At 33.8% G+C, this 26,364-nt stretch overlaps 2 protein-coding genes across 2 annotated transcripts; one reads left to right on the top strand and one right to left on the bottom strand.

The window, feature by feature from the left end:
- Positions 1-788: 788 nt before the first annotated feature.
- LOC113512790 (medium-chain acyl-CoA ligase ACSF2, mitochondrial) lies at positions 789-21,281 on the top strand. The gene is made up of 12 exons (XM_052898790.1): positions 789-927; positions 4,453-4,636; positions 8,314-8,442; positions 10,252-10,472; positions 11,111-11,226; positions 15,365-15,471; positions 16,766-16,893; positions 17,643-17,811; positions 18,548-18,661; positions 19,245-19,387; positions 19,913-20,054; positions 20,967-21,281. The coding sequence occupies exons 1-12, from the start codon at positions 872-874 to the stop codon at positions 21,192-21,194; spliced, it is 1,737 nt and encodes a 578-aa protein (XP_052754750.1). The 5' UTR covers positions 789-871; the 3' UTR covers positions 21,195-21,281.
- A 1,612-nt stretch (positions 21,282-22,893) lies between these two features.
- On the bottom strand, positions 22,894-26,364 carry LOC113513648 (neuromedin-U receptor 2-like). The gene is made up of 4 exons (XM_026897635.3): positions 25,611-26,364; positions 24,384-24,484; positions 23,416-23,523; positions 22,894-23,104 (listed from the first exon to the last, which is right to left on the bottom strand). The coding sequence occupies exons 1-4, from the start codon at positions 26,362-26,364 to the stop codon at positions 23,045-23,047; spliced, it is 1,023 nt and encodes a 340-aa protein (XP_026753436.3). The 3' UTR covers positions 22,894-23,044.

Below are 26,364 nucleotides of genomic sequence, written 5' to 3'. Positions count from 1 at the left end.
TAAGTAATGGGGAGGTTAGTCCCCATTGCTATCAATATATCCTACCAGGTCGACCTTCACGCGATTTCCCCTGGAAACCATCGTGACTAATTTATCGTTGAATTCGTCACGATGGGCTAACTGACCTGCCTATTCATCTTCACCAATCATCCCTCACTGGTTTCCCGCTAGTGTATACCGATAGCACAGGCAGGGTTATCATTCCATTATCACCCATTAAAAAAAACACATTATAGATGGGGAATCTTGACGAAAGTATGCTAGGTCCCGCGGCGACCGCCCCGCCTCGTTTTTCATCCTGAAGCGAGCGATATTTTGTGTAATTATTAAAAAAAACTACACTTTAAAAAGTTTATTTAAACTCTTAAAACTAAATCGTAATTCAGTCGTATTACTACGACTCTCGCTTTTAAGCTACAGTCGAGATAAATCGTAGTACTTCGACTCCCACCTTTAATGTGTTAATATGGGCGCTGTTGCTTATCTCTTGAGTAATGGTAAACCATGGACAAGGGAAGGGAAGGACAAGGGAAAGCCCATTCTATGCCGAGACCACACGGCATTAGAATTTCGATTACACCCTATATATCGTTGTACCCAAAAATCATTCAAGAGGGGGAGGGAGATCCAAGGGAGCCCGCCAGCGTATATATTAGCGCAGGCGGAGCTACCATTCCATCGCCATCCATTAAAAAAAAATCCGAAAATCATTACCCTCCTTTCTGCCGCAGTCGGTTAAAAGACAAATACAAAGTTTTTAATTGATGCAGCAACAGTAGTGGGGAAACGATAACCGACGAGATATCATTGTCACTGCTATAACGTACCGCGCTATCATTCGTACTCGTGCGCAGGCGCAGCCGCCAATATAATGTGGAGTTCAAGAGTTTCATACGGCGTAAGAGCGAATTATTTGAACAAGTTGCGGTAAGTCTTTATTATATTTAACTTAATGTTTAAAAATTCTAAAGTAAACGTCAGAAACATTCATATATCATTAGCTATAGATATATAATCAGCTGTTTGTAATTTTATATTTATAGAGTATTTGTATTGTATTAACCGTTAGCTGCCCATTGCTGAACATAGGCTTTTCCATAAGGAGGGTTTTGCCAGTAGTTGCCATGCTTGGCAAGGGTTTTGGCAACTGCAGTTTGGCTTCTGGTGATTTTTTAAGGGGGACGCTGCTGCCCATCCCTCCACCATAATCTCTCTTACGACACCAACGGAAAAGGAAGGGGTGGCCTATTCTAAGTCGGGACATACAAGGCAATTTTTTTTATATTTTTCTTATTTTTAGAGTACAGTAGCTATTTCGGATGCGTATTTCTTTTAATTTCTATAACTTTTTTTTAACGCATATTTAATTCAATATAACTTATTCTGAAAAAAATATCATAATTAGTTCAGTCGTGCCATTACTCGAAGTACCGAAAACCCGATGTGGATAAAAAGGTTCTTGAATGGCGACCTCGTACGCGCAAAAACAGTGTAGGACGACCTCCCAATAGAAGGAGTTAAAACCTCAAATACATAGAGTCGATGAATGCAAGTGACTCTGGAACCTTCCATATGGGGGAGGCCTATGTTCAGCTGTGGACAGATAACGGATGATGATGATGAGTTCAGTTATTTTATGTGAATCGTGAATACATAAACAGAGAATTAAGATGAAGTTAAAAAAACCGACTTCAAATGTGGCGAAACCAGTTATTTTTATTTTAAAACTAAAGTACTAAATCGATTTTGATAAAATTGAGACTATGTGACCAATCTGAAAGTATATAATATATTCTTTATTGCACTTGTAAATTACATTGTTAATGCATTTATAAATATTGTGAGCAATGGCGAACTTATCTCTGACAGAGATCTCTTCCAGTCAACCCGATACAGCTGGAAAGCATGACGTTAGCGGGCAGCTGGTAACAAATGTACGAAGGTATATCCTTTCAGATAAAAAAAAAATACAAATCTATTTACAACTGACAGAGTTATGGGATAATAAACACAAAAAAAAAAACAAACGAATTAAGAACCTCCTTTTTTCTTTTTTTTTGAAGTCGGTTATATGAATTGTAAAATGTTATCGATTTTGGTTCAGTGTCGCAAATCCTTATAAATATTTTCAAAAATATTAATCATAACGAAGTCAAAATTGTATAATATATTTTATTAAATACCTACGTATTTTATGTATATTTATATTTATCTATATGACCAGAGGGAGACTTTGTACAAAAGTCGTTTGCTTGGGTACCTCTGTCCCATTCGTGTTTCAACCGTAAAGCAGTTGTGTTGGCATGGTGGGAATGGCGTGAATTTACTGGGTACAGAGGAATGACACCTGAGTCCTCAGGAATGGCAACGCGGGGGTGGGGGGGGGGGGGGGGGGGGGGGGGGGTATCATGGGCGAAACAGTAATAGGCGATGGTTACAACTTTCCATCAAGTAGGCCGTCAGCTTGTTTGCCATTCTAAGTTGTATAAAAAGGATTATATTTAATATAGATATATAATTAACAATGTTTACATGAAGTGTATTAACTATTTTATTTGTGATATACTAACTAAGTTATATACACGATTACAACTATATAACGTGATAATAACAATCGATGACATGAGTTTAGTTGTTCATTAATATGCCCGTTTGTGTCTGCTGTTTATTACGTAAGTACTGATCAAAATATATTTACTTATTAATTATGTATCCGCTATTAACTATTGTAGTTCTCATTACCATTACATTACCATTGGAACTGTTCATGAATCGGGCGTTATATTTTTTTTTTTTGATGGGTGAAAATGACATGGTAACCCCGCCTGCGCTAACGGGATACGCTGGCGGAGCACCAGTGAAGGGTGATAGATGAGAATGAAAACAGGCCAGTTAGCCCATCATGATGAATTCAACAGGAATTAACCATGATAGTTTCCATGGAGAACCGCGAGGAGGTCGACCTGGTTGGGTATATTGCTAGCAATGGGATTCTCAGTCTCCATTACTAACAATCCCTTTTCCCCCTCCGGTGTTATATTGCATTATATATTTAAGTGATAATTACTTACCAAATGCTTTCATAAAATTTTAACCAATTCCATTGATCGGTTATTTTATAGTATTTTATATGTGATTCCTTAGACTGATACAACTTTTTTATTTATGAACCGATAAAAATAAAACAAACAATAAATGTTAAGTGAAGTAAACCGCAATATATTAGTGTAAACCGGATTGAAATCGGTTAAGCTTTTCTGAGATTAGCGTGCACAAACGTTCAGACAAACTCTTTTCTCTTGCGTTTATAAAGCTCCCCTATAATAGTTTTTTCTTATATATCTTCCATGTACAGACAGCGACCAGATACGATTTCATTATATGTATATGTTCCAGTCAAAACTCTTAAAAAGTCAAAAGTATGCTTTAGTTAATTTTTAATTTTTTTTTATTTTATTTTATACAAAAATCCACAGCTCTTAAAAAATAACTTACATGCTAAGTCTCTTATGAATACAGCCAATAACGGATTTTACTTATACAAACAAAAATTTTGATTCCATAGCGAAGTAGGCAAGTAGAGTGGGTGTATGCGAGTAATATAAGCACATGTATGAAAGGAACCATATATAATAGTGAGTGTCCATAAAGTTAAGTTAATTGATATATAAAATAATTAAAATTCATGTTGTTAAAGTTCAGATATTGACAGCAATGATTAAATAATACAAATTCATGGTCACCAATTGTAAAGAGGGTTAAATGTATGCGTGGGTGTATGTGTAGTGTGATATAAATAAATGTATAATAGTATGATATAAATAAATGTAAATATGTAGTGTATATACGTGCATGTACATCTATGCAACATAGGTAATTATGATATCGTTTCATCCATTATCACAGCCCTGAATTTATATCTACTGAGGTGGAATAAATCAACTGTTGAAAAAAGTTTGTTATATGAATTCATTAGACGACAAACTATTGAGTTCTGAGAGTAGTTGGTAATTGGTTAATAAGAGTTTTGACTAAAATAACAGTTAAAAGTACCTTTTTTACGTGGGGAAATCCTCAAACTAACCTAACTGCAAATTTGCTAACCAATAATTTTCAGTCTAAACCACTTTTGACCAACAATCAAAAGTAGTTTTGACTGGTTAAGAGTTTTAACTGTAACATATGTATTGATTGATTGATCGATTGATGTATTTGTTCCGACAATGTTAATAATTTTAATTTTCCTCTCTGTCTAAGGAAATTAAATGCACGCCTACATTGCTGCGGAAAAAGATATGGGCTGTAATTTCTTTCTGATGTACCATGTGTAAAATATACTTTATACAAACAAATAAATTAATTCAAATTCAAATTACACATCTGTACATAGCAAATTCTGAGTATATTCGGCACATTTTCTTTCTTGTTCATGTTTTATTTGGTTTATTTTAGGGCGGTCCGACATTTGCAATCGGGTGTTAAAGACAGCTACCTAAAGAATCCAGGATCTGAACCGCTGACAACAGCAACACTTGGCCAAGTACTAGCGGAGACTGTGAACAAGTACCCCGGAAGAGTAGCCATACGATCAGTTCACGAAGATGTTACCATCACATACGAGCAATTGTTAAATCAGGTAACAATTAATATTCTTATTTGTTTTTAAAATGTAAGTCTTTAACAGAAATCTTCATATACAATAAATTTTGTATTATTATTTTTATTACATCAGCCCTTAACTGTCCACTGCTGAACTTTGTTCACTGCTGGCCTTTCCCATAACGAGAGTTTTGCCAGAAGCTGTCAGGCGTTTGACAGGCGAGCTGGCAACCATAATTAGGCTTTGATATTTTTTTTATGTAACTTAAAATAACAAAGAAGCTGATGTAAAGTGGCAACCGTCGCCTATAGATATGAACAGTACCATGGACGTAACAGAGTATACTGTTTCGCCCATTTGTTGCCGTTCCTGAGGACTCAGGTGTTATTCCTCTGTATCCTGTAAATTCAATGCCATATCCCACCCTTCAAACCACCGTTCGACTATTAAGTTCCCTTAGTCGCCTCTTACGACACTAATAGGAAAAAAGGTTGGCCCTTTCTATTCCGAGATTACATTGTTAATTGATAAATAGGAATTACTTACTTCAAGTGTCTATGAGGAAGGCCTATGTTTAGCAGTGGATAGATAACAGCTGATATGACGATGATGATGCCTATGTTTGGTTGAATGATAATTATTTCCACTTCATCCGAAACAAAAATATTTTTTTATTCCGAAAACTTTTGACTGAATGCCAAACGAAACACACCAGTGAAGGAGAATCTTATTAAAAAACCTAAATTAATTCGAGTGGTGATGATTTCTTTATGGGTGATATTGGAATTTATCATTCCATAAATCCAAATATCGTGACGAATTTTACAAGAATTAATCATAATGGTTTCCAGAGGAAACCGCGTGGAAGTCGATTTGACAAGGTATATTGCTGGAAATGGGGCTATTAGAACCTATCACTAAAAGTTTCTTTGCCCCGAGTGATGATGGCAGGTGGTAAAAGTAATGTAATTATATCAAGTGTTATATATGTTCACCACAGCAGTAGCAGACAAATGTCTCTGATTACCCCACCAGGAATATCAGTCGTAAATACCTATATTTACTGGTTTATTTTGGACTAAAGATTAGACTTTTTTATCTGTATTCCAATGACACTTAAAACAAAATACATTTTAGTTACTAGTATTTATTTTAAACATTACTATCTGTCTGTTGTTATCTTGAGAAAACCACTTCATCACAAAGCGATAATATACTCGTATCTTATATAATATTTAGACATCATATGAGTATGTTATTATATTTATATATATTTTACGCCTCATTTATCTTTCATTGAATGAATTTGACAATCAATTGTTTTTATGTACATTTGTATGTTTGCACTCTTGCATTACTTGCATATTAGTCGATAAACGATGAATTAATAAAAACTCTTTATTGTTTCGTTCAAAGAATGATACACATTATAAAGATTAACAACATGTAAACAAACAAAATTCGTAATTAATTATATAAACTTAATTACATAAAAGCAAGATAAAGAGGCAACAATGGGCGCCAATCTATATATATATATATATATATATATATATATATATATATATATATATATATATATATATATATATATATATATTATTGTATATATTTTTAATTTGTAAAAGATACTTTTTTAATAATACTATCTTTTTTAATAGTACTATCATACCTACTTGTACAACAACTAGTCCATTACCTTAAGGTTGTCTTGAAAAGATTGCTCTCAGCAATAAGACCGCCTTACTGCACTTATACAATTGTATTGTTGTGTTTGTAAATTGTCTTGCTTATACTTTATTTGCATTATACAATATAGGAAATATTGTATAATGCAAATAAAGTATATTCATTCATTCATTAATTCTTTTACTTTAGGATATAAAAGTTTTACGATAAAAAATTTAAGTCTTCCTTCTAAATACAACCGTGTGGTCACAGCATAGAATGGGCCATCCCTTCCTTTCCCATGAGTGTCGAAAGAGACGACAAAGTGACTTTAATGGTCGAGGGATGGGCAACAGCGTAGCTCTTAAAGCATCACCAAAGCCTAACTAAAATTAAATCAGTATGAAAGTTCAAACATTATGTAGTTTTTGAATTTTTAATTCACGAAATTTCTGTCTTAATAATTTCTGTGTTATTCTATAAGATGGGTAACATTTTTAGTACCATTAACCCATTCGAATACATATATAATATATAATTATACTGATAATAAAGGTAAATACATACTTTGGGTGGTAATGAAATCTTCTTTCAACAAACTGAGGGTCCACTTGATATAAAGTGGTAACCGTCGCCTATAGACATGAACAATACCATGGACATAACAGAGTATTGTTTCCCCCATGCATTTCCATTCCTAAGGACTAACGATATTATTATTATTTATAATTTAATCAAAAGAATAGAAATATAGCGGAACAGATTTGTCGTTGGTGTTGTTTTTTTAACTACAGATTAATATAAATAGCTGTCAGCATAGAGTATACATATATATTTTTTTTATTTATTAAACTATTTACAACGAGTACCAGCATGACATACATATATTAATACGACTATTCTATCGTAGATAATTTGTATCATTACTATGTATTTAGAACATTATTGTAGTTTGTAATTAAAAGGCAATAAACATTAAATGATTTTATAACATAATTATGGTTTTTAATATAATGGAAGCTATAGTTAACTACTGCGTGTCGATGCAGATAACTAATTGGCTTATTTTTTATAATACTAGTTGCCCACTCTGGCTTCGCATATGTGTGAAATGTCATTAGATTTTCCGTACGATTTTTCGAAATTAATTTTATTTCATACAGTTTTTTTCATTTACATTTACAAAAACATAGAAATTAAAATAAGAATTAGCCAAATAGACACAGCCATTTTGATTGAATACGTTTACGTCTAAGACTTGCAAACATTCGGCAATAGATATTTAAAAAAAAATCTACAATGAAATAGTCGTATTAATACAGGTTATTATTAACTTTTAACCTAATTTTATTTTTACTTTTTTATAATATAATATTTCTTTATGAAAATTTTGTTTATCTACTAATAGGCTAAATTTGACACCCTAATCCACAGTCATGGTCATCGTCTACTTCTAACTATCTTGTAATAAAGTTACACCGAAAACCTTTTAGTAAGTCAAAATTAACTTACTAAAGATTACGAACTGCTATATACTACAAATTTTGCATAGAATATATTTCCAATTTTATATATTTATATACGTAGTACATCTGTATGTACTATGTATATAACCTTATTATCGTAGATTCGACGATTTATAAGAGAATTATTTTTTTCCATCACTGTTAGTCAGTGTTAGTTGCAAATTTAAATTGACCTGAAAGTTTTTTGTATCAGTCAGATTCTAACTTATGAAACCTGGGGGGAAAGGGATTGTGAGTAATGGGGTCTAACTGACCCATTGCCAGCAATACACCTTATCAGGTCGACCTCCACGCGGTTCCCCCTGGAAACCATCGTGGTTAATTCTAGCAGAATTCGTCACGATGGGCTAACTGACCTGCTTTCATCATCACCTGTCATCCCTCATTGGTGCTCCGTCAGCGTATACTGATAGCGCAGGCGGAAGAATCCATTCTATTATCATTCATTAAAAAAAAAACTCATGAAACCTTCAGTCTAGTCAAGAAAGACGATGTTTTTATATTCTTGTACAATTGCAGGCGGATTCTTTGGGATGTGCATTACGAGCCCAAGGGCTGCAGAAGGGCGATAGATTGGGTCTGTGGAGTCACAACGCCGCCGCGTGGCTCGTTACTTATGTGGCAGCAGCTAGAGTCGGACTTATACCGGTAAGATTTTGCGTTATATTTATCATCTGAACGGACGACACGACGAACTTATGAACATTATAATAGAAAGTTAGGTAGAAGGAAGGAGGGGAAGAGGGAGATCAAAACATAGTTACTTTAGACAGATCAAGGAAAAAGTTCAAGTATCAAGACGTGAAGAGACTCACTTACCAGAAGGAGACTTTGTATAAAAGTCGTTTGCTTAGGCACCTCTGTCCCATTTGTGTTTCAACCGTAAAGCAGTTGTGTTTGCATGACTGTGTTTCGGTTTGAAGGTTGGGATATGGCAGTGAATTTACAGGGCACAGAGGAATAACACCTGAGTACTAAGGAGTATCATAGGTGAAACAATTTATACTGTCCATGGTACTGCTCATGTCTATAGACGACGGTTACCACTTTCCATCGGGTGGACCGTCAGCTTGTTTGCCATTCTAAGTCGCATAAAAAAAGACTCGCAGAAAATCGTAGTGACTGGCAAGAGCTCCTTCGACAAGAGCGCGGCTTTTAAATGGAATAGAATATCATTTGGCTCATCCACTAATCTATAAGTTTTATTATTATTTTATTATTATTAACTATTAACTATAATGTAATCTGTGTTTATGATTACAATAATAATAAAAAATACTTTTAATAGTTGCTCAATTTTTGACACTTCATTCTTCGGTTCTTTGAGACTTACAATGCATATAGTGTGTGCAGCCAATGGTTAATGCTTTATATTACTTAGGTAGGACTGTCACATGTATCAACATCACCGTCATCATCACAATCCATTGTTCACTGCTAAACATCGGTCTCCCCCATATTACGCCACAAAGAATGAATGAATTAATTTAAATAATAAAAAATTAATGACAATTTATTTCAATAATTTACAACACTTACATATACTTAAATTGCAAGTAATAACAAGATTAAAAAAAGGAGATAAAAAGTTTACATTTATATATAAAGTGTAATTGAAATTAGTCAGTGTTATGAAAATAAAAAAGGATGCCAATTCAGCTTAAAATTTCTGCAGAAGCAGAAAGCAAAGCACGATCCAGCGTCATTTGCATCCAGCGACTCCCTGCAACTTTCTTAAGATCGTCACACCATCTTGTCTCACTACCTTTCTTGCAAAGTTCGCCACTTTTGAACCTTTGTTCTCCACTAGTTATCGGTTACTCGAATTATATACCATTATCATTGTTTACGTATGTTTGTTATTATCAAATGTTTAAACACATTAAATAATTTTAATAGTATGCAGTGGTTAATATAATATTTATTGGTCACCTTAAATCAACTGAAAAATACTAATAACGTTCAATTTATTATACAATAAACCGTTAATTTATACATGGCTTAGAATGGGCCACCCCTTCCATTCCCGTGGGTGTCGTAAGAGGCGACTAAGGGAACTTAATGGTTGAGGAATTAAAACATCTTAAAACATCACTGAAGCAGGGGAAGAAGGAATTGTTAGTAATGGGGATTAACCTAGTGCCATATCAGGTCGACCTCCTTGCGGTTTCCCCTGGAAACCATCGTGATTGACTTATTGTTGAATTTGTTACTGACCTGCTTCATTTTCACCTATCATCCCTCACTGGTGCTCTGTGAACGTATACCAATAGCGCAAGCGGAGTTACCAATCCATTATCATGTCTTAAAAAAATCACTAAATCTTAACTGCGGTTGCTAACCCGCCTGCCAAGTGGGGCAACTACCAGTAAAACCCCCCTTATGGGTGAAACTTATGTTCAGCAGTGGACATCTAATGGCTGGAATAATGATGATGACACATTTATATATTTCCAGGTATTATTGAATCCCGTATATGAAAAACCGGAGCTCAGTTTTTGTATAAAAAAGACTGGAATAAAAGGTTTGCTTATAAATGACAAGTTGCCGAACAAAGACTATTATGGGATGCTAAGAGAAATGATACCTGAGCTGCAAACTTCAAAACCAGGCGCTCTCAGATCTGATGTCTTCCCAACACTGACTACTGTAATCACAGCTGGCAAAGAACAGTTGCCGTGAGTATTGACAAGTTTACAAATATTTTTTTGCCTGATCTATAATTAAATAGAAATTTATTATTTGCCAAAAAACACAAAGTTATAAATACAAGATACAATGGGCCGCACACTAGGCGAACCGTGTATCGTGGGCACCCGACAAAGATTAACAATTCACAACGTGTTATATTATTATTAATATAAAAAAGCGGGGGGAAGGGATTGTTAGTAATGGAGACTGAGAATCCCATTGCTAGCAATATATCCAACCAGGTCGACCTCCTCGTGGTTCCCTCTGGAAATGTATATTAACCAATCATGGTTAATTCCTGTATCACATCAGGAATTAACCATGATTGGTTAATTCTTGATAAATTCATCAAGATGGGCTAACTGGCCTGTTTTCATTCTCATCTATCACCATTCACTGGTGCTCCGCCAGCGTATGCCGTTAGCGCAGGCGGGGTTACCATACCATTTTCACCCGTCGAAAAAAAAAATATAAAAAAAGGAATACAAGATTGAAATAGTGATCATTGCTGATAAATTTATTCATACAAACAGACAACATTTTACCAGTCTCCCTCTGGTGAAGTACACGAAGTGCTTTGGTTTAAATATCGGAAAATTAATAATATTAATATTTACTATTTCAGCGGAACATTATCATATGATTCTCTGATCACATACAATAACAACGATGCTACGAAATACGGCGCGGAAATTAAACCTGAAGAGGGATGCATCATCCATTTAACTTCTGGCACAACAGGTAAGAATATTCATATATTAAAAATTAATAATTAAATGTTATTATAGGCTGTGGGGTCTCGGCAAGAATAGGTCAACCCTTCCTTTCACGTGGGTGTCGTAAGAGGCGACTAAGGGGATTTAATGGTCCACGGATGGACAGCAACGTCTCTCTTAAAACATCACCAAAGATTAACTACGGCTACCAACCCTTCTGCCAAGCGTGAAAACTACTGGCAAAACTCTCCAAGGTCTTTCTACAGCAGTGGACAGTTAAAGGCTGATATCATCATCACCATTCATTATAGGTATACTTACAATGAAATTCCGTAACCATCGTGGCGTAGGCACTTTGCTTCGCGTAAACGAGGTCCCAGGTTCATTTCCTAGCTGGGCCAATTTAGGAATAAATGTGTTTTGAGTTGTGGCCTTAGGTATCCGTTATTTAGTATCCCAAAATATAGGATATTCTAGCTTATGGACCGGGTCATTGGTATGTATTATATTATATTATTATAATTACCTCATTTATCACTGTTCAGTTGGCTAGAGGAGATCTCTTTCGGAGATAAGCCCACCCTTGCTCATAATATTTACCTATATAACGGGCCTATCTTTGTAATTTACAAGTATAATAAAGCATACAGATTATTAAGAAAATTATTAGTATGGGGGCCTTCTGAACGTGAATGTTCTCATTTAAAAAGCATAATATAAATACTGATTTAAAAAATAGAGTCGAAATAGGAATCTCCACTTTTATTGAAGTTGGTTAAAGTTAGCCCAACAGTTAGTGTTAGTAGTATTATATTATCTGTGCCATCACTGACGTCATTACATACGAATTTTTTGTTGACGTCAGTCCGAATTAATACATAAGACCGTCATATCGACGCTGGAAAGGCAAAATGTATTAACCGCCATTTATAATAAACTAGCATTTGCCCACGACTTCTTAGTCGTGAATATTGGAAGTTCACTGACTTCCAAAATCCTATTTGTAAGGGTTACCAAATTTCAACCTTTAAAAGTTACAAAATTTACATTACTACATTCAATCAATTAATCATCTTTATTCATATACATCTGTTACAGATTCTTATGATACCTCACTTTATATTTATAATAATTATTATATAAAAAAATATTAATTTAAAAAGAAATTATAATAATTACATTTACAATAATTGTATTGTAAATTACACATTAATACAATATTCAAATCCATGCAGTTTTGTCATTTAGATTGTCATTTATTTTATAATATGCACATTATAACTTTGTACATTACAACAAATCATTGTACATTACAAAATTTTATTTACATTAGTTACTAAATTCAATCTGTAATGGTTAAACTTTAGAGGTTGAATTTTCAATATTTCTTTTTTATTGTTCACCTATGTTACATGAAGAATCTATCTACGTAATTTTAAAATTCTAGTTTCGGTTTTATGGTGTTGGGTCAGTCAGTCAATCAGTCAGCATTCTATTTTATATATACAGATTTGTACAAGAGAAAACTTTTTTTGTTATAAGGAGTTATAGAATAAGAAAACAAAGAGACAAAATGAGTGGTCGTATAGTAAATACGATTATTATAAAGAAAAAATTTAGAATTTTTTTTCTTTGTCACGAATAAACTAAAAAATACCGATTTAAAAAATTCTTTCACCTATAGAAAGTTACATCGTGAGCCAATAATATGGACCATATTTTATTAAAAAAAATAGATACTGTCTACATATTTTTTTTAATGAGTGATAATGCAATAGTAACCCCGCCTGTGCTAACGGTATACGCTGGCGGGGCACCAGTGATAGATGATAGATGACGATGAAAGCAGGTCAGTTGGCCCATCGTGAAGAATTCCACGAGAAGTAACTACGATGATTTCCAGGGGGAACCACGTGGAGGTCGACCTGATTAGTAACATTGCTAGCATTGGTGCTGTTAAGCCCCATCGCTAACAATCCCTTTCCCCCCACTGTCTACATATTTGCCTATATAATAAAAACAGAAATAACCAAATGTGTAATATAAATCAAAACAATAACTGTGATTAGCCATTTTGTTACTTGGCTGAATCTACACCAACTGTTATGATTAATTTATTTAATATTCGAAGCCAAAAAAATTTAATTAAATGATATACGACTATATATGAGTATATTCGTAACTAAAATTGGCGCTTTATACATTTTGTCTTTTCAGCGTCGACGTATTGGATATATTAAGAGCGTTCAAACGAAGTGTAGCAACAACGTTTTTTTTTTTTATACAACTTAGAATGGCAAATTTTCTGTAAATTTTCAAAAACAACTGAAGAATTTTCAATGTTTTCTATTGATTATTTAAACTAACTAATTAACTAACTTTAAGCGAACTAGAATAATAATCATGTAACATTTTTGTTTTTCCTCCACTTGTATTATACATTTGTAGAAACTTTAGTGCCTGTTAAATTATTATTTAAGTGTATAATAATGAATTGTTATAGCTGTTTGCCTTAAATAAATAAATTATTAATATTTTTATTAATCTGTCGCTGAAAATTTGGATTTTGACGGCAAAAATGTATTCCGAAAAATGCCAAAGTAAAATATGAAGTAGCTGCAAAGACTTTAATAGTAGATTAATATGCAACGCATTCCACGATTAACGTTTCTCGTTCGCTAATTGAACACTTTTCATATTCGGAATCATTAAAATTTTTAAAAATTAGCTGATAAATTCGGCGTTTTTTTTTAATGGCAACCCCTCCCGCGCTAACGGTATACACTGGCGGAACACCAATGAGGGATGGCAGGTGAGAATTAAACTGCAGGTCAGTTAGTCCATCGTGATGTATACACCTAGAATTTAGCACAATGGTTTCCAAGGGAAGCACGTGGAGGTGACAGTGTGGATTCTTAGCAATGAGACTGGTAGTCTTCATTACTAACAATCCCTTCCTCCATAATTGCGACGTTGCCACACTTCGAAAAATAAGTTTTGAACTAAGAACAAGGAATTATATAGAAGGAATGATAAAATAAAAACTGTAAATCATATGATGTTATACGTTATACGGCCGTATAACCCTACCAAATTCAGGTACAACCTACTTGTATACTTTCTACATAAACTGTGTCGAATATATAATCTAGTAATGTAAAAGTTGTCATTGAGATATGACATATCAAACATTTTTTATACACTAGCCTGCTATGAATTGAGAAAAATAGCAATGATGGTGTATCTTTCGTCCTCTCTTTACTGATTATATTTGCATAAGGAGAAAGGAGACAACCATATGATTTACAGTTTTTATTTTATCATTTCTTCTATGTAATTCCTAGTTTTTAGGTTATGAACTCTCTTAACTTTATTAATGGTAGTATCATACATAATACGCGTGTAATACGTTGTAGGCATTATCAACATCTAATACCGTCTAATTGATCCTAATCACTAATTGATTCTGTTGCTACCCAGGCACTATCAGTGGTTGCTACAGCTTATGATATCTACTCCATTATGGGAAATAGGTTATATGGCACTTTGAGGAATTAACGAGTGTTTGAACAAGAGTTAGTTAATATTAGTTATATATAATAATAAGGTCCACAGTCCTCTGGAATGGCAAAGCATAAAGGGTACCATAGACATCACAGTATATTTCGTGGTGATATTTATATCTATAATAAGCGATGTTTACAATTTTCTATCTGGTGGGCCGTAAGCTTGATGCTATTTTAAATTGTATAAAAAAACTGATTAGTAGTAAATTGTCCGTACCACATTCCAAATATTTGGAACGTAGAATGGGCAATTCTTTCCCTGATAAGTTGTAATCAAATTATTAAAAAATATTAAAAAAAGACTCAAATCTATCCAACTGTTTTCAAGTAATAAACGAGACTATCAACTAATAACTAAATTTAATTCTGATTTAATTTTATATTTGGCTTACATCTAAATAAAAAAGCTTAATAAGAATAATAAAAATAGAGGTACTGATCTCTTTATATGTTCTCTATTGGAATGTTTACTATTTGTTACTGTATAATCTAATTATTATTGTTTGTTGTACCATGTCGAATTGGGTCGTATCCTGTAAGAACGTGGAAACTAGGAAATAAAATAAATAAAAATAAATATTGTTTTTAATCGCACAGGTGAACCGAAAGCAGCATTGGACTCCCATAATAACGTAGTTAACAACACCTACTTCATCGGAAAGAGGAACTCCCTCCATGAAGAGCACCATCGAGTTTGTTTACAGGTATGTCCAAATTTTCAATTTTAAAGTAACAGTCCATGGTGTTGCCCGTGTTCGTAGGCGGCACTCACCACATTCCATCAGGTGGGCCGTCAGCTTGTTTGTCATTCCAAGTTGGATAAAAAAAAATCACAATCATCGTAAACCAATATTACCCCATTGTAAGGCACAAGTAACTTTTTTTAGGATTGCCAGATGTAATTTTTAATTTTTAATCAAATATAAATATTCATTTTTTCTCCACATAGATACGATTTCCTTTAAATCACAAACTTGTGTCGATTTTCTCTATGTTTTATCATCTAACCACAAAGTGACGACGAAAAAGAAGCTCCCTTTCAAATAATTTCTCTTATCCTCTGTGTTGCTACTTTTGTTGATATATGTATTTTATTGTTTAATTAAATACCGCATTCATAAATATGGAAACTTACACTAATTTCTTAAAGACCATTTCACTTCTATAGGAATTTAATTTCTTTCAAAAATATCACGAATAGAAATTTTTACCTAAAATTGCAAAAAAAGCGATAAACGCTGACTTTTATAAAGAGACATTAGACTACCATAACTAAGCTGGTTAATTGGCTTGGTATATGTTTTTATATAGCGTTTTCTTCCCTTGCACTGGAGTATAATGCTGAACTCCTTAGTCGTTTCGTACGATACTTTTGGGATGGAAAAGGTGAGGGTACATTATGTACGTAGGTACTATTCATCCTCAATATTATCATATTAGCCGTCCACTGCTCCTCCTATTGGGTGATTTGGTAGACCACTTTTGGTAGGCAGTTTGGCAACCAAAGATAGGCTTTGTTTTAAGAGGGACGCTGCTGCTCATTCCTCGACCATTAAGATCCTTTAGTGGCCTTTTATGACACCCACGAGAAAAAAAGGGTAGCCCATTCTATGCTGTGACCACACGGCGAGGTACCCAGAATCTATGAATTTTATCATAGATTTTACCCACTATAATAATGTCATTATAATTATTATGTATGTAGAATTTGAGTATACTTTTGTTGTTTTATTTTCTTTAATGTTTTATTGTAACTTCGAATGGCAAACGACCTGACGGTCTATTTGACGAAATTATGGAACTCACTGTTAACATGATGGTACCCTTTTACATTACCACGTACTAAGATATTATGCCTCCGTTTCCCGTTTTCATTGTTGTATTACATCCTCCAAAGCGAAAGATAGCCATGCAAGATCAGCTGCTTAGCTGCAGAAACAGGGGAAGTAAAGACTTTTTTATAAAATATAGGTACTAACATGACGTTTTATTCCTCAGGCGCCTTTGTTCCACGCGTTGGGGTCGATAGTAACAACCCTGGCAGGTCTAAGACACGGGAGTACATTGGTTTTAGCTGCTCCCAGCTATAACGTCCATTCAAACATCAACGCTTGGTTTGCTGAAAAGTTAGTATCAATAGTTATCATTGTTGATGCTTTATTTAATTACGATGCGAATGCAACTTTATCGAGGCGAAATTAGAGTTTAAAAACAATATAATTAGGTGTTTGCTATATTATTGACATATAACAGGGATAGCCAGGGGGGAAATGGATTGTTAGCAATGGAGTTTGACAGTCCCATTGCTAGCAATATACCTTATTAGGTCGACCTCCACGTGGTTCCCCCTGGAAACCATCGTGAACAATTCTTGTTGAATTCGTCACAATGGGCTAACTGACCTACTTCATCTTCACCTATCATCCTTCACTGGTGCCCCGCCGGTGTATACCGATAGCACGGGTGGGGTTACTATTCCATTATTATTAAAAAAAAAACAGATAGCCAATACACATGCTACAATTAAACATGGATCTCGTCCCATTATAAAGGAACAGAATGTATTCTTGGCATTAAATATGATATAGGGTTCTATTAACATATGTTTGCTTTATTACTTAGTAGGTTTTGGCGATATCGTTAAGATGAAAATGCGTGAGTTATATTTTCAATCCGGTACCACATTGAAATAAGGTACCATTTGTGAAGGCATAGCACCTTAGTTCACAGGAATGGTAAAGCATGAGTGATATCATGCACATTACAGTCTTCTGTAAGAGACTATCTCCATACATCATGGTTACCACGTACTCTTCGGTCAGGCCTTCAAGAAGATTTCTTAATATTAAAGTATGAATCTTATGCATATTTCTAGATGCACCCTTATCACTGGAACTCCAACGATGTTTATAGACCTGTTAGCTCAAGTTAAAAACAAAGGTGAAACGCCACCGCCGCTGCGAATAGCACTTGCCGCCGGAGCACCATGCAGTCCGCAGCTCATCAAAGATATGCAACAATATCTTAACACCGAAACAGTCAAGGTAATACCAGAGTGTTTGAGATTTCTACTATATGGTCTTTCTCGGAATAACCATAAAAAGATAATAAATAGATTATTCTGTAACTGCTCATATCTATAAGGGACGATAACCACTTTCCACTAGGTGGGCCGTCAGCTTGCTTGCCAGGCTTCGTTGCAGTCGCATTTATTATTGGATCATGCTGTGTGCCATGTTGTGGCAAGTTTACCTGATCAATACATTAATGTACTTGCATGTTATAGTTTAAGTTTGCATTTGTAAACTTCTATTATGTGCGCCAAATATATAAAAAAAAAAATAATAAAAATTCTAAGTTGTAAAAAAAAAGATAATCAAGAAATATTAAATTATGTCAATATTATTTCCATGTCTAATAGATAGTCCTTTTATATAGTCGTTTGTTTGTAATTTCTATAAGTATTTGTGTTTTTTATAAATTAACAAGTGAACTATCTTTAAAATCATGTAAGATAGCTTTTCTACATAGATAGCTATTTTTATTATCTATTCAGTAACACTTACTGAAGATATAACTTTTTAAATTTCTAAATTCAAAATTTTTTTAATTATCATAGCTAACAAAGAATTGTAATAACGTGGTAAATAATTATTTACCATACGGGCAGTTTATGCTTATAGATATAAGCGTATCTGGTTATGTTCTAGCTTGGTACGGATGCTATGTAGGTGCTCATTTAGTCTTAATGTACTTTTACCTATGTTTTCTTCTTTACAGGCTTTGTATGGACTGACGGAGACCACGGCGTCAGTATTCCAATCTTTACCTGGAGATAGCACGGAACTTGTCTCTGAGACTGTGGGATATATACAAGATCACGTTGAAGTCAAGGTTAGATACTTACATGTATCATTTTTTGTTATAAACATGTCTGAGACCTCTAGATACAAAAGATCTCAAAACATAGTAGTAATTTATTCGTATTACGTCCTTACGTTCTCTCTATCTCATTAAGTACTCATATATAAAAATTAAAAGCAGGACGTATAATGTTATAATAATAATAAATAATTCTTTATTAAAGTTACCGGGTCTCACTTTTTATATTTTACAAATTATTACAATCAGAATTATAGTTGGGTTCTTTCAACATGCAACGCGACACAATGGCCTATGAAGAAAGAATCCAGCCTACTTGCTAACATGGCAAAAACGCAGTTGGGGCTGACCCCCACTCTGCAGAGTAGTGACGCAGATCGTTTCCGAATAATGCTGTAGATACAATTCACATACATTTCTGCAAACATTCCCGATGTACTATAGAATCGAGGTAGCCCCAACAACACCCGGAACCCAACATTGTACTGTACTCTTAAAGTATTGTATAATTTTGGAGTATATCAACTACTTAGCTGAAGATTTTAGTTCATTCTCTTCAGAACTCGGAGGTTGCAATTTCTTTTATATATTTTAGGTAGTCGATGATAATGGTAACGTTTTACCCTTCGGTAGCTCCGGTGAACTTGTGGTACGCGGCTACCTCAATATGATTGGATATTGGGACGAACCTGAGAAGACGAGAAAGGCTTTTTACGAAGGTGGCTGGCTTAGAACAGGGTATTTTTAATATTGTTTTTTTTAATACATTCTGCAACTTTACATTCGGTCTGTGTTATTGGCTGTATAGATGGAATTCCTGATTCGCCTATGTTTTCAGCCAACTTCAAATAGAATAAGGTTCTCAGTTCGATTGTATTTTAATTTTGTGTTGGTTACCTCATAACTCCGTCAGTTGTAAATCGATTTAATTTTTTTTTTATTTAAAACTATATACTTTAAATTGATCCCATAGAAATTTTATCAAAATCGATTCAGTAGTTTAGTTTTCATACCAAAATCAGTTATTCTGCTATAATTGATGTCGGTTTTTTTTTTTTTGGGGAACACAAGCTTCTCTGAGTGTTTGTCTTTGCCAATTATTAAGCAATGTTAATAATTTTTTGCAATCAATACAATATTTACTTTATCCTACTCATACATTAATTTTCTCGCCAGTTTAATTGTTTTTTGTCAATATTTAAAATTATATCAATTAAAATGTAACTTTAATATTGTTAATTTAATTTTAATATTGTTTACTAGCGATAAATTCACGATAAGCGAGGACGGATACGGCAGAATAGTAGGACGTTTGAAGGATATTATCGTGAGGGGTGGCGAGAACATCGCGCCCAAGGAGATCGAAGACCTACTGAACACACATCCGAGTATTATAGATAGCCAGGTAAAATATTCATCATCGTTACCAGCCCATATTAGTTTACTCTTAGATATAGGCCTCTCCGAAGATATGCCACTTTATACAGTCCTATGCTTTACGCATCCAGTTGTTTTGAGCTTCTTCCGTCAATAGTCGCGTCATCTAGCTAAGGATGGCCGGAGGAAAGAGATTGGCAGTAATAGGAACTAGTAACTCTAAAGGAATTGTCTGTAATGGGTACTAGGAACCCCACTGCTAGAAATATATCCTCTCAGGTTGACCTTCAAGCGATTATCCCTGGAAATCATCGTTATTAATTTTTGATGAATTCTTTACAAAAGCTAACAGACCTGCTTTTATGCTCAGCTAATAAACTCTCACTAGTACCTTGCCAGCGTATACCGATAGCGTAGACGGAATTACCATTCATTTTAATATTAAAAATACATATATTTTACACTGTAAATTACAAAACATGACTGCCCTACCAAAATCAATAAAAAAAATAGCCAGTATAACACAGAATAACTTGAAGATTCTAGATATCCCATACATCCAAATCAGTTAAGACATTTAGAAGTTATGGCGGAATAAATCATCTCTACATACATACCTACATTATATAAACCCTGGAATCATCACATTCTTTTTTAAACAACTTCAAAAAAAGGAGGTTCTCAATTTAACTGTACTTTTTTATGTTTGTTACCTCATAACTCCGTCAGTTGCAAACCGATTAATCAAATTTTTTTTATGTGAAAGCATATACTTATAGATTTTGTTAAAAATCGGTTCAGTGCTTTAGTTTTTAAATCAAAATTGTTTTACCGCAAATGAAGTCGGTTTTTTTTTGTTAAACACAATAAATTATTGTTCTCTGTCGTGTTAAAACTTCACCCCTGTGCCTGAATATTGTTTCATTTTTTATGCTTATAGGTAATAGGAGTATCAGATGAGAGATTAGGCGAAGAGTTGTGTGCTGTTCTGCGACTCCGTGAGGGAAGCACTGTCACACCGGACGACCTGAGGCGACACTGCACGGGTCACCTGGCCAAGTTTAAGATTCCCAGGATAATTAAAGTTATAGACGAATTCCCGAAAACGACGTCGGGAAAAATACAGAAATATAAGCTGAAGGAGATTATAGAGGCTGGAAAATTATGATAAACTTTATATTTTTATAGATAACGTTTTTTTGTACATAGATAGTACTTACATTAAATGTTAAATAAATAATACATTTATAAATTATCAGTGTTTTGTTACTTTTACTCAAATTGGGAATTCAGTACAAAAAAAAAAAAGAAATATAAAACAATTCAATACCTCAAATAGGTTTATGAGAGATTTCTTTTTATAACACAGGGGGCGTACGAGCACATGCTCACCTTATGGTAAGTGACTATTCCCGCCCATGATCACCCGCAACACCAGAGGCATTGCAGGTGTGCTGTCGGCCTTTTATAAAGGAATGTACTCTTATCTTGTACTATAATGCTGTATCGGTTCGGAAATAGTGCTGCTGGAAGTTGATTCCAAAGCGTGGTTGTGCATTAAAAAAAGTTCCTTAAAAAACGCACGGTCGAGGACCGCCACTCATCTAGATGTTTGAGATGAAACTTTAGTTTATGGCGGATTGTACGGTAATGAAAATCAGCAACTGGTACAATCCAAACAATTACTCAGAATTCATAAAGTTTGACGTTTGTATGAAGAGAGGAGATTAGATTTTGTATCATTTCACATTTATTATTTACTGTGTTCCTTATTTTTTTTTTATTTTTATACTTGGTACAATAAAGCGTAAATAAAAAAAGTCCATATATTACACAGTTTATTCGAGATTCACTTAAATATATTAATTTAAATAATATTATATGTACAAATTGCAATTATATATATAAGAAAAGGAAATATTTGCCCAACTAACTATAGTTTTTCAATACGCTATTTGCTTTACATGGTGTTATCCAACACAAACAATCAAATATCTTATCAAACAGAGGTAATACTAACAATTACACATTTATATAGATAAACTATGCAAATTGATCATCTTTTCTAAGTTTTCAACTTGTAGTTTCAGAATTTTAGTAAAGAAAGTGAACGTAGCAAGATATTTGCTGATAGAAGTCAATGTAATTTGGTTTCCATATCCATTTCTTTCAAGGTCTTATAGACCTTATATGAAAATGAAGATATTTAATTATCTTTACATAGTCATATACAAAAATGTTAAAAGCACATGTACCTGTTTTAAGATACGTTTACGCTACTGCACATATGAGACAGAAAAAGAAACCAGACTTTACTCTCTCGTTGTATATCATACGTGGAGTGGGCGTGGAAATTTTCGTATGCCACTTGTAGTACAATAGTTAGAAAAAACTAAATGCACTAATGGTAGCGTCTTTGGTCCATTCACTTTCCTTCATTCAAATTTCTTATTTATTGCTACCCTAAAATGTCTAAAGAATTACGTAATTTTAGAGTCACTGCCAAGCTACATAAAATGTTGATATGACTAAATTTGTTTTAACTAGCTATAGGTAATTGCACTTGTAGAAAATATAATTTATTTGATAAATGAAAGTGATATTATATATCATATATATCTATTTATACATATATATTTACTTATATATATATATATATATATATATTTATTCATTTATTTCTACCTATCGGTGTTTTCAATTGTAAAGACATTTTATTTATTTATTTTTTACTATAACATTTAAGTCGAATGGTACATATGTATGACTGTGACTACACTAATAAACTGTCAGTTTTTCTCATATTGGGTTTGCCGGAAAAATTCTCTTTTAGAGATAAGCTCGCCTTTGTGCACTATTATGTTTGTTTCTTTCTATTTCAATAACCTTTTGTGTACAATAAAGAATAATCACAAGTTCCATAAACACTGCACATTAAACACACACTGATCTGTTCTTGCGGTAACAATACACTTTCGAGAGCATTTCTGATGACATTCACTTATGGAATAATTTTATTTAAAGTGTCACTCTATGAGGCACGGGTGTTCGTCTCATAATTTTCGTATTCCATAAAGTCTGAAAAAGAAACCAACATTGGAATATTAAACTACATAATATATTTGAATATCAATTTGTCAAGAATTGGATTTTTTTTGTATAATTATGTATATAACTCCCACAAGTTGTCCATGAATCTATCGAGTATTGAAACATGATTTTTTTTTAATTGAAAATTTCTTCTTGTCGGGGCAACCAATTCATATACCATATTTTCTTCCAAACAGCTCTATTCCAGGCCATATCTTTGACCTCCCTATAAACATGACACTTAGTATTTGTTTAAAAATACTGTACTTATTACACAATGTCTACACAGAAATACTCACCTTGAGTGCTCTTCTAAATTTCGTCGACATAAGACTGAATAGCAAAGGGTTCAGTATGATACTAAACCAATTATTTATTGATGAAATGCTCAGCCATAATTCCCAACGCTGAAAATATATAAGATACTCGTAAATAGGCACGAAACAATTAAGATTGTCAAGTACAAGTAGAAGGGGTGAAAAGGTTAGTAATAATCTCTAACTGACCCATTGCTAGCAATACACCTTGAAAGGTCAACTCCACGCGTTTCCTTCTGGAAACCATCATGGTAAATTCTTGTGAAGTTCGTCACGATGGGCTAGCTGACCTGCCTTTTTATCCTCACCTGTCATCTCTCACTGGTGGGCACCAGTGAGAGATGTAGGGCTACCAGCGTATACCGATAGCGCAGGCGGAGTTACCATTCCATTATAATCCATAAAAAAAAAAGTACGAGTGGGAAATCATATTAGAAGTATTACACGAGTAAACTTATGCAATACGAAGACAAACATTTAAATGTATTGTTAATAAAAAATTAAATAATAGTATGACTCTTTGATAGTATCTCGTCAAATAAGACAGATCATGGAGTTTGATTCTATCCATTGAAACTAATATCAAAGCTAATATTATTTCATTTACAAAATTATGTAAACTTTAATCTACATATCTGATAAAGGATGGTTCTAGTGAACAAAAATGGTCGAATACAAAGATCAATGACATTTGTTGAATTCGACCATTTTTTAGGAAAGGTGGAGTGAACCAATTATGGTTTAAACATACATACCATTTAATTGGGTGGTAAAGTAGATACCTACCGGAGCGAATCACAAATAATCTTTCATCAGTTTTCCTAGGAACTCATGTGACTTCAAGTTAGAGATTTCAATCTTATTAGATAGTTTTAGCTTTTAGCAGAAAGATTCTACAGAAGTACTTAAAATTATAGAAAAACAAAAGTGAAATATTGTTTACAACATACCTCAGCGAGCCATTCTAACAGTTGAGTATTGGACATAACTATAAGGACTCGTAACGTAAAAAATGGCAGCCAGCACACCAGGAACGAGAGCGTCAGAGCTACTGAACACCAAAATGAGGATTAGTTGTATGTATAAGTATTAATATATTCATTCTTAGATTAATACTAGTGGTAGTTTTGTGTGCCGATCGTCACACTTATTTTTCACTATAAATCATCTCTGTATGCATAGAGATAAAACCCGCAGGTATCTCAACTTACGTGGAAATTAAGCATGTAACTATTAAACTACTTGCCCTGATGTTATAAAGCAACTCTCACATTAAACCTTATAGAAAATACTCTATACTGTAATGGTGTTCGTCAATTTTTTAAACATTATTTTTGTAGAAAGAAACTATAGAACGAGGTTCTTCAAAAAAGAGGTAAAGATGTTTCTTCAGGGTCAGCAACGCGTACATAATGCCCCTGGGAGGCGTTCATAGGCTACGATAACTGCTTACCATCAGTTGGGTCGTATGCTTGTCGTATGCTTGAGATAAAAAAAATTAAAATTTAAAGAGACTTTTTAAACTGTATTACACCTAATTTATGGTCAAAAGTTGATACAACCGACGCAACAACTTGTGGCGTCTGTTTAAATCCAGTTTGTTATTTATATACCTTATTTTTATAATTTATTACAAATATATTGCATTTACACAAATTTTGGAGAGGGATCAAGACCACCTTGCCTTTTACTAGCTTTAATATGAATTAAGCAATATTTGTAAAAATATATTAGGCTAGATATATGTATATTTATTAATAGATGAATAAATATAAATTCAAATTCAATATTATTTAATATGAGATAACGATAATAAAAGGACGGCAACGAACCAGGGCATGGTTATTTTGTGTTTTAGTCATAGTCCTGACGAAATGTACTATCACAGCTGTATGGACATCTTCAGATATTATTTTAAGGATGATGTTGTCACTCTCCCCACTCTTTTCACTATGGACGCGACTTTCTTACGAAAGATGACGTGGAAATCATCAATCTGTGCGTGTGTGAACGAACATTTCTGAGGCAGTACGAAAGCAGGAGAGTTCCAACATCGTAGATACGTAGAAAATCCAAAGATATTTCTATTATTAATCCATTACAAAACAAAATATTAAAATAAGTTAAAAAATTCACAGTATAAACCAATAATTTTTAAAGTTGTTAATAATACTTACCAATGAGTTTATTAACTTTACTTCTATTATTGCGATGGTTGAAAATCCTATCTCTGGAGTCGCTCGTTTGGCTTACATTCACTTTAAAGGCGATCATCGAGTAAACAAACGTCATTATCCCGAGGGGTATAATGAAAGTCACCAGGCCTAAGACTGCGTTAATTACTTTAGCAAATGGCGTTGGAATTATAAAACAAATTGGCGATTTATCTGCGTTTATGAGGTTCACAGTCCACACTTCGGGGAGCGTTTCTAAGATCGCCACTGTCCAAATTAAAATAATTGTTTTCATACATCTTCTCCACACGGGTGTAGATTTTAATAGCAGAGGATGCCAGATCGCTATATATCTTTCTATGGCCAACGTCGTCATTATTAATATACCATTATTCCACAGTGCAACTACGAGAAAAAAGTGTATTTTGCACACAACATTTCCTAAGTCATAATCTTGGAAGTAGTAAAAATTTGGCATGTACCATATTATGTTCACTTCGAGCAATATCCCGAAGGATACGATAAAATCAGATATTGCCAAGTTGAAAAGATAATAATTTGTGGCTGTATGCATATTTCTGTCTAAATATATAACGGTACAGGTGAGGAGGTTGCCTGTAACGCCGACCACGAAAATGATTAGCAAAGTCGCCGCGTAAACTGCATGCATCACATCGGACTCCGGGGTCATAGATTTTTTTAATATCTGCGCCCATAACTGATAATCGAAATCCTCGTGCGCTGTTATATTTGTCAT

This window comes from Galleria mellonella, unplaced genomic scaffold (assembly GCF_026898425.1).
Source record: "Galleria mellonella isolate WM207_F2 unplaced genomic scaffold, CSIRO_AGI_GalMel_v1 utg537, whole genome shotgun sequence".
Taxonomy (NCBI): Eukaryota; Metazoa; Arthropoda; class Insecta; order Lepidoptera; family Pyralidae; genus Galleria; species Galleria mellonella.
Note: the sequence above shows the minus strand (reverse complement) of the source record. Positions and strands in the feature narration are given on the sequence as shown.

Bases quoted from the DNA above. Each gene is read 5' to 3' on its own strand.
- LOC113512790 (XM_052898790.1), top strand. From the start codon at position 872: ATGTGGAGTTCAAGAGTTTCATACGGCGTAAGAGCGAATTATTTGAAC. The intron at 928-4,452 runs GTAAGTCTTTAT...GGTTTATTTTAG, and splicing joins AATTATTTGAACAAGTTGCG to GGCGGTCCGACATTTGCAAT. The intron at 10,473-11,110 runs GTGAGTATTGAC...TTACTATTTCAG, and splicing joins GCTGGCAAAGAACAGTTGCC to CGGAACATTATCATATGATT.
- LOC113513648 (XM_026897635.3), bottom strand. From the start codon at position 26,364: ATGACAAATATAACAGCGCACGAGGATTTCGATTATCAGTTATGGGCG. The intron at 24,485-25,610 runs GTAAGTATTATT...TTTGGTGTTCAG, and splicing joins TAAAGTTAATAAACTCATTG to TAGCTCTGACGCTCTCGTTC. The intron at 23,524-24,383 runs GTATGTTGTAAA...ATATATTTTCAG, and splicing joins TGTTAGAATGGCTCGCTGAG to CGTTGGGAATTATGGCTGAG.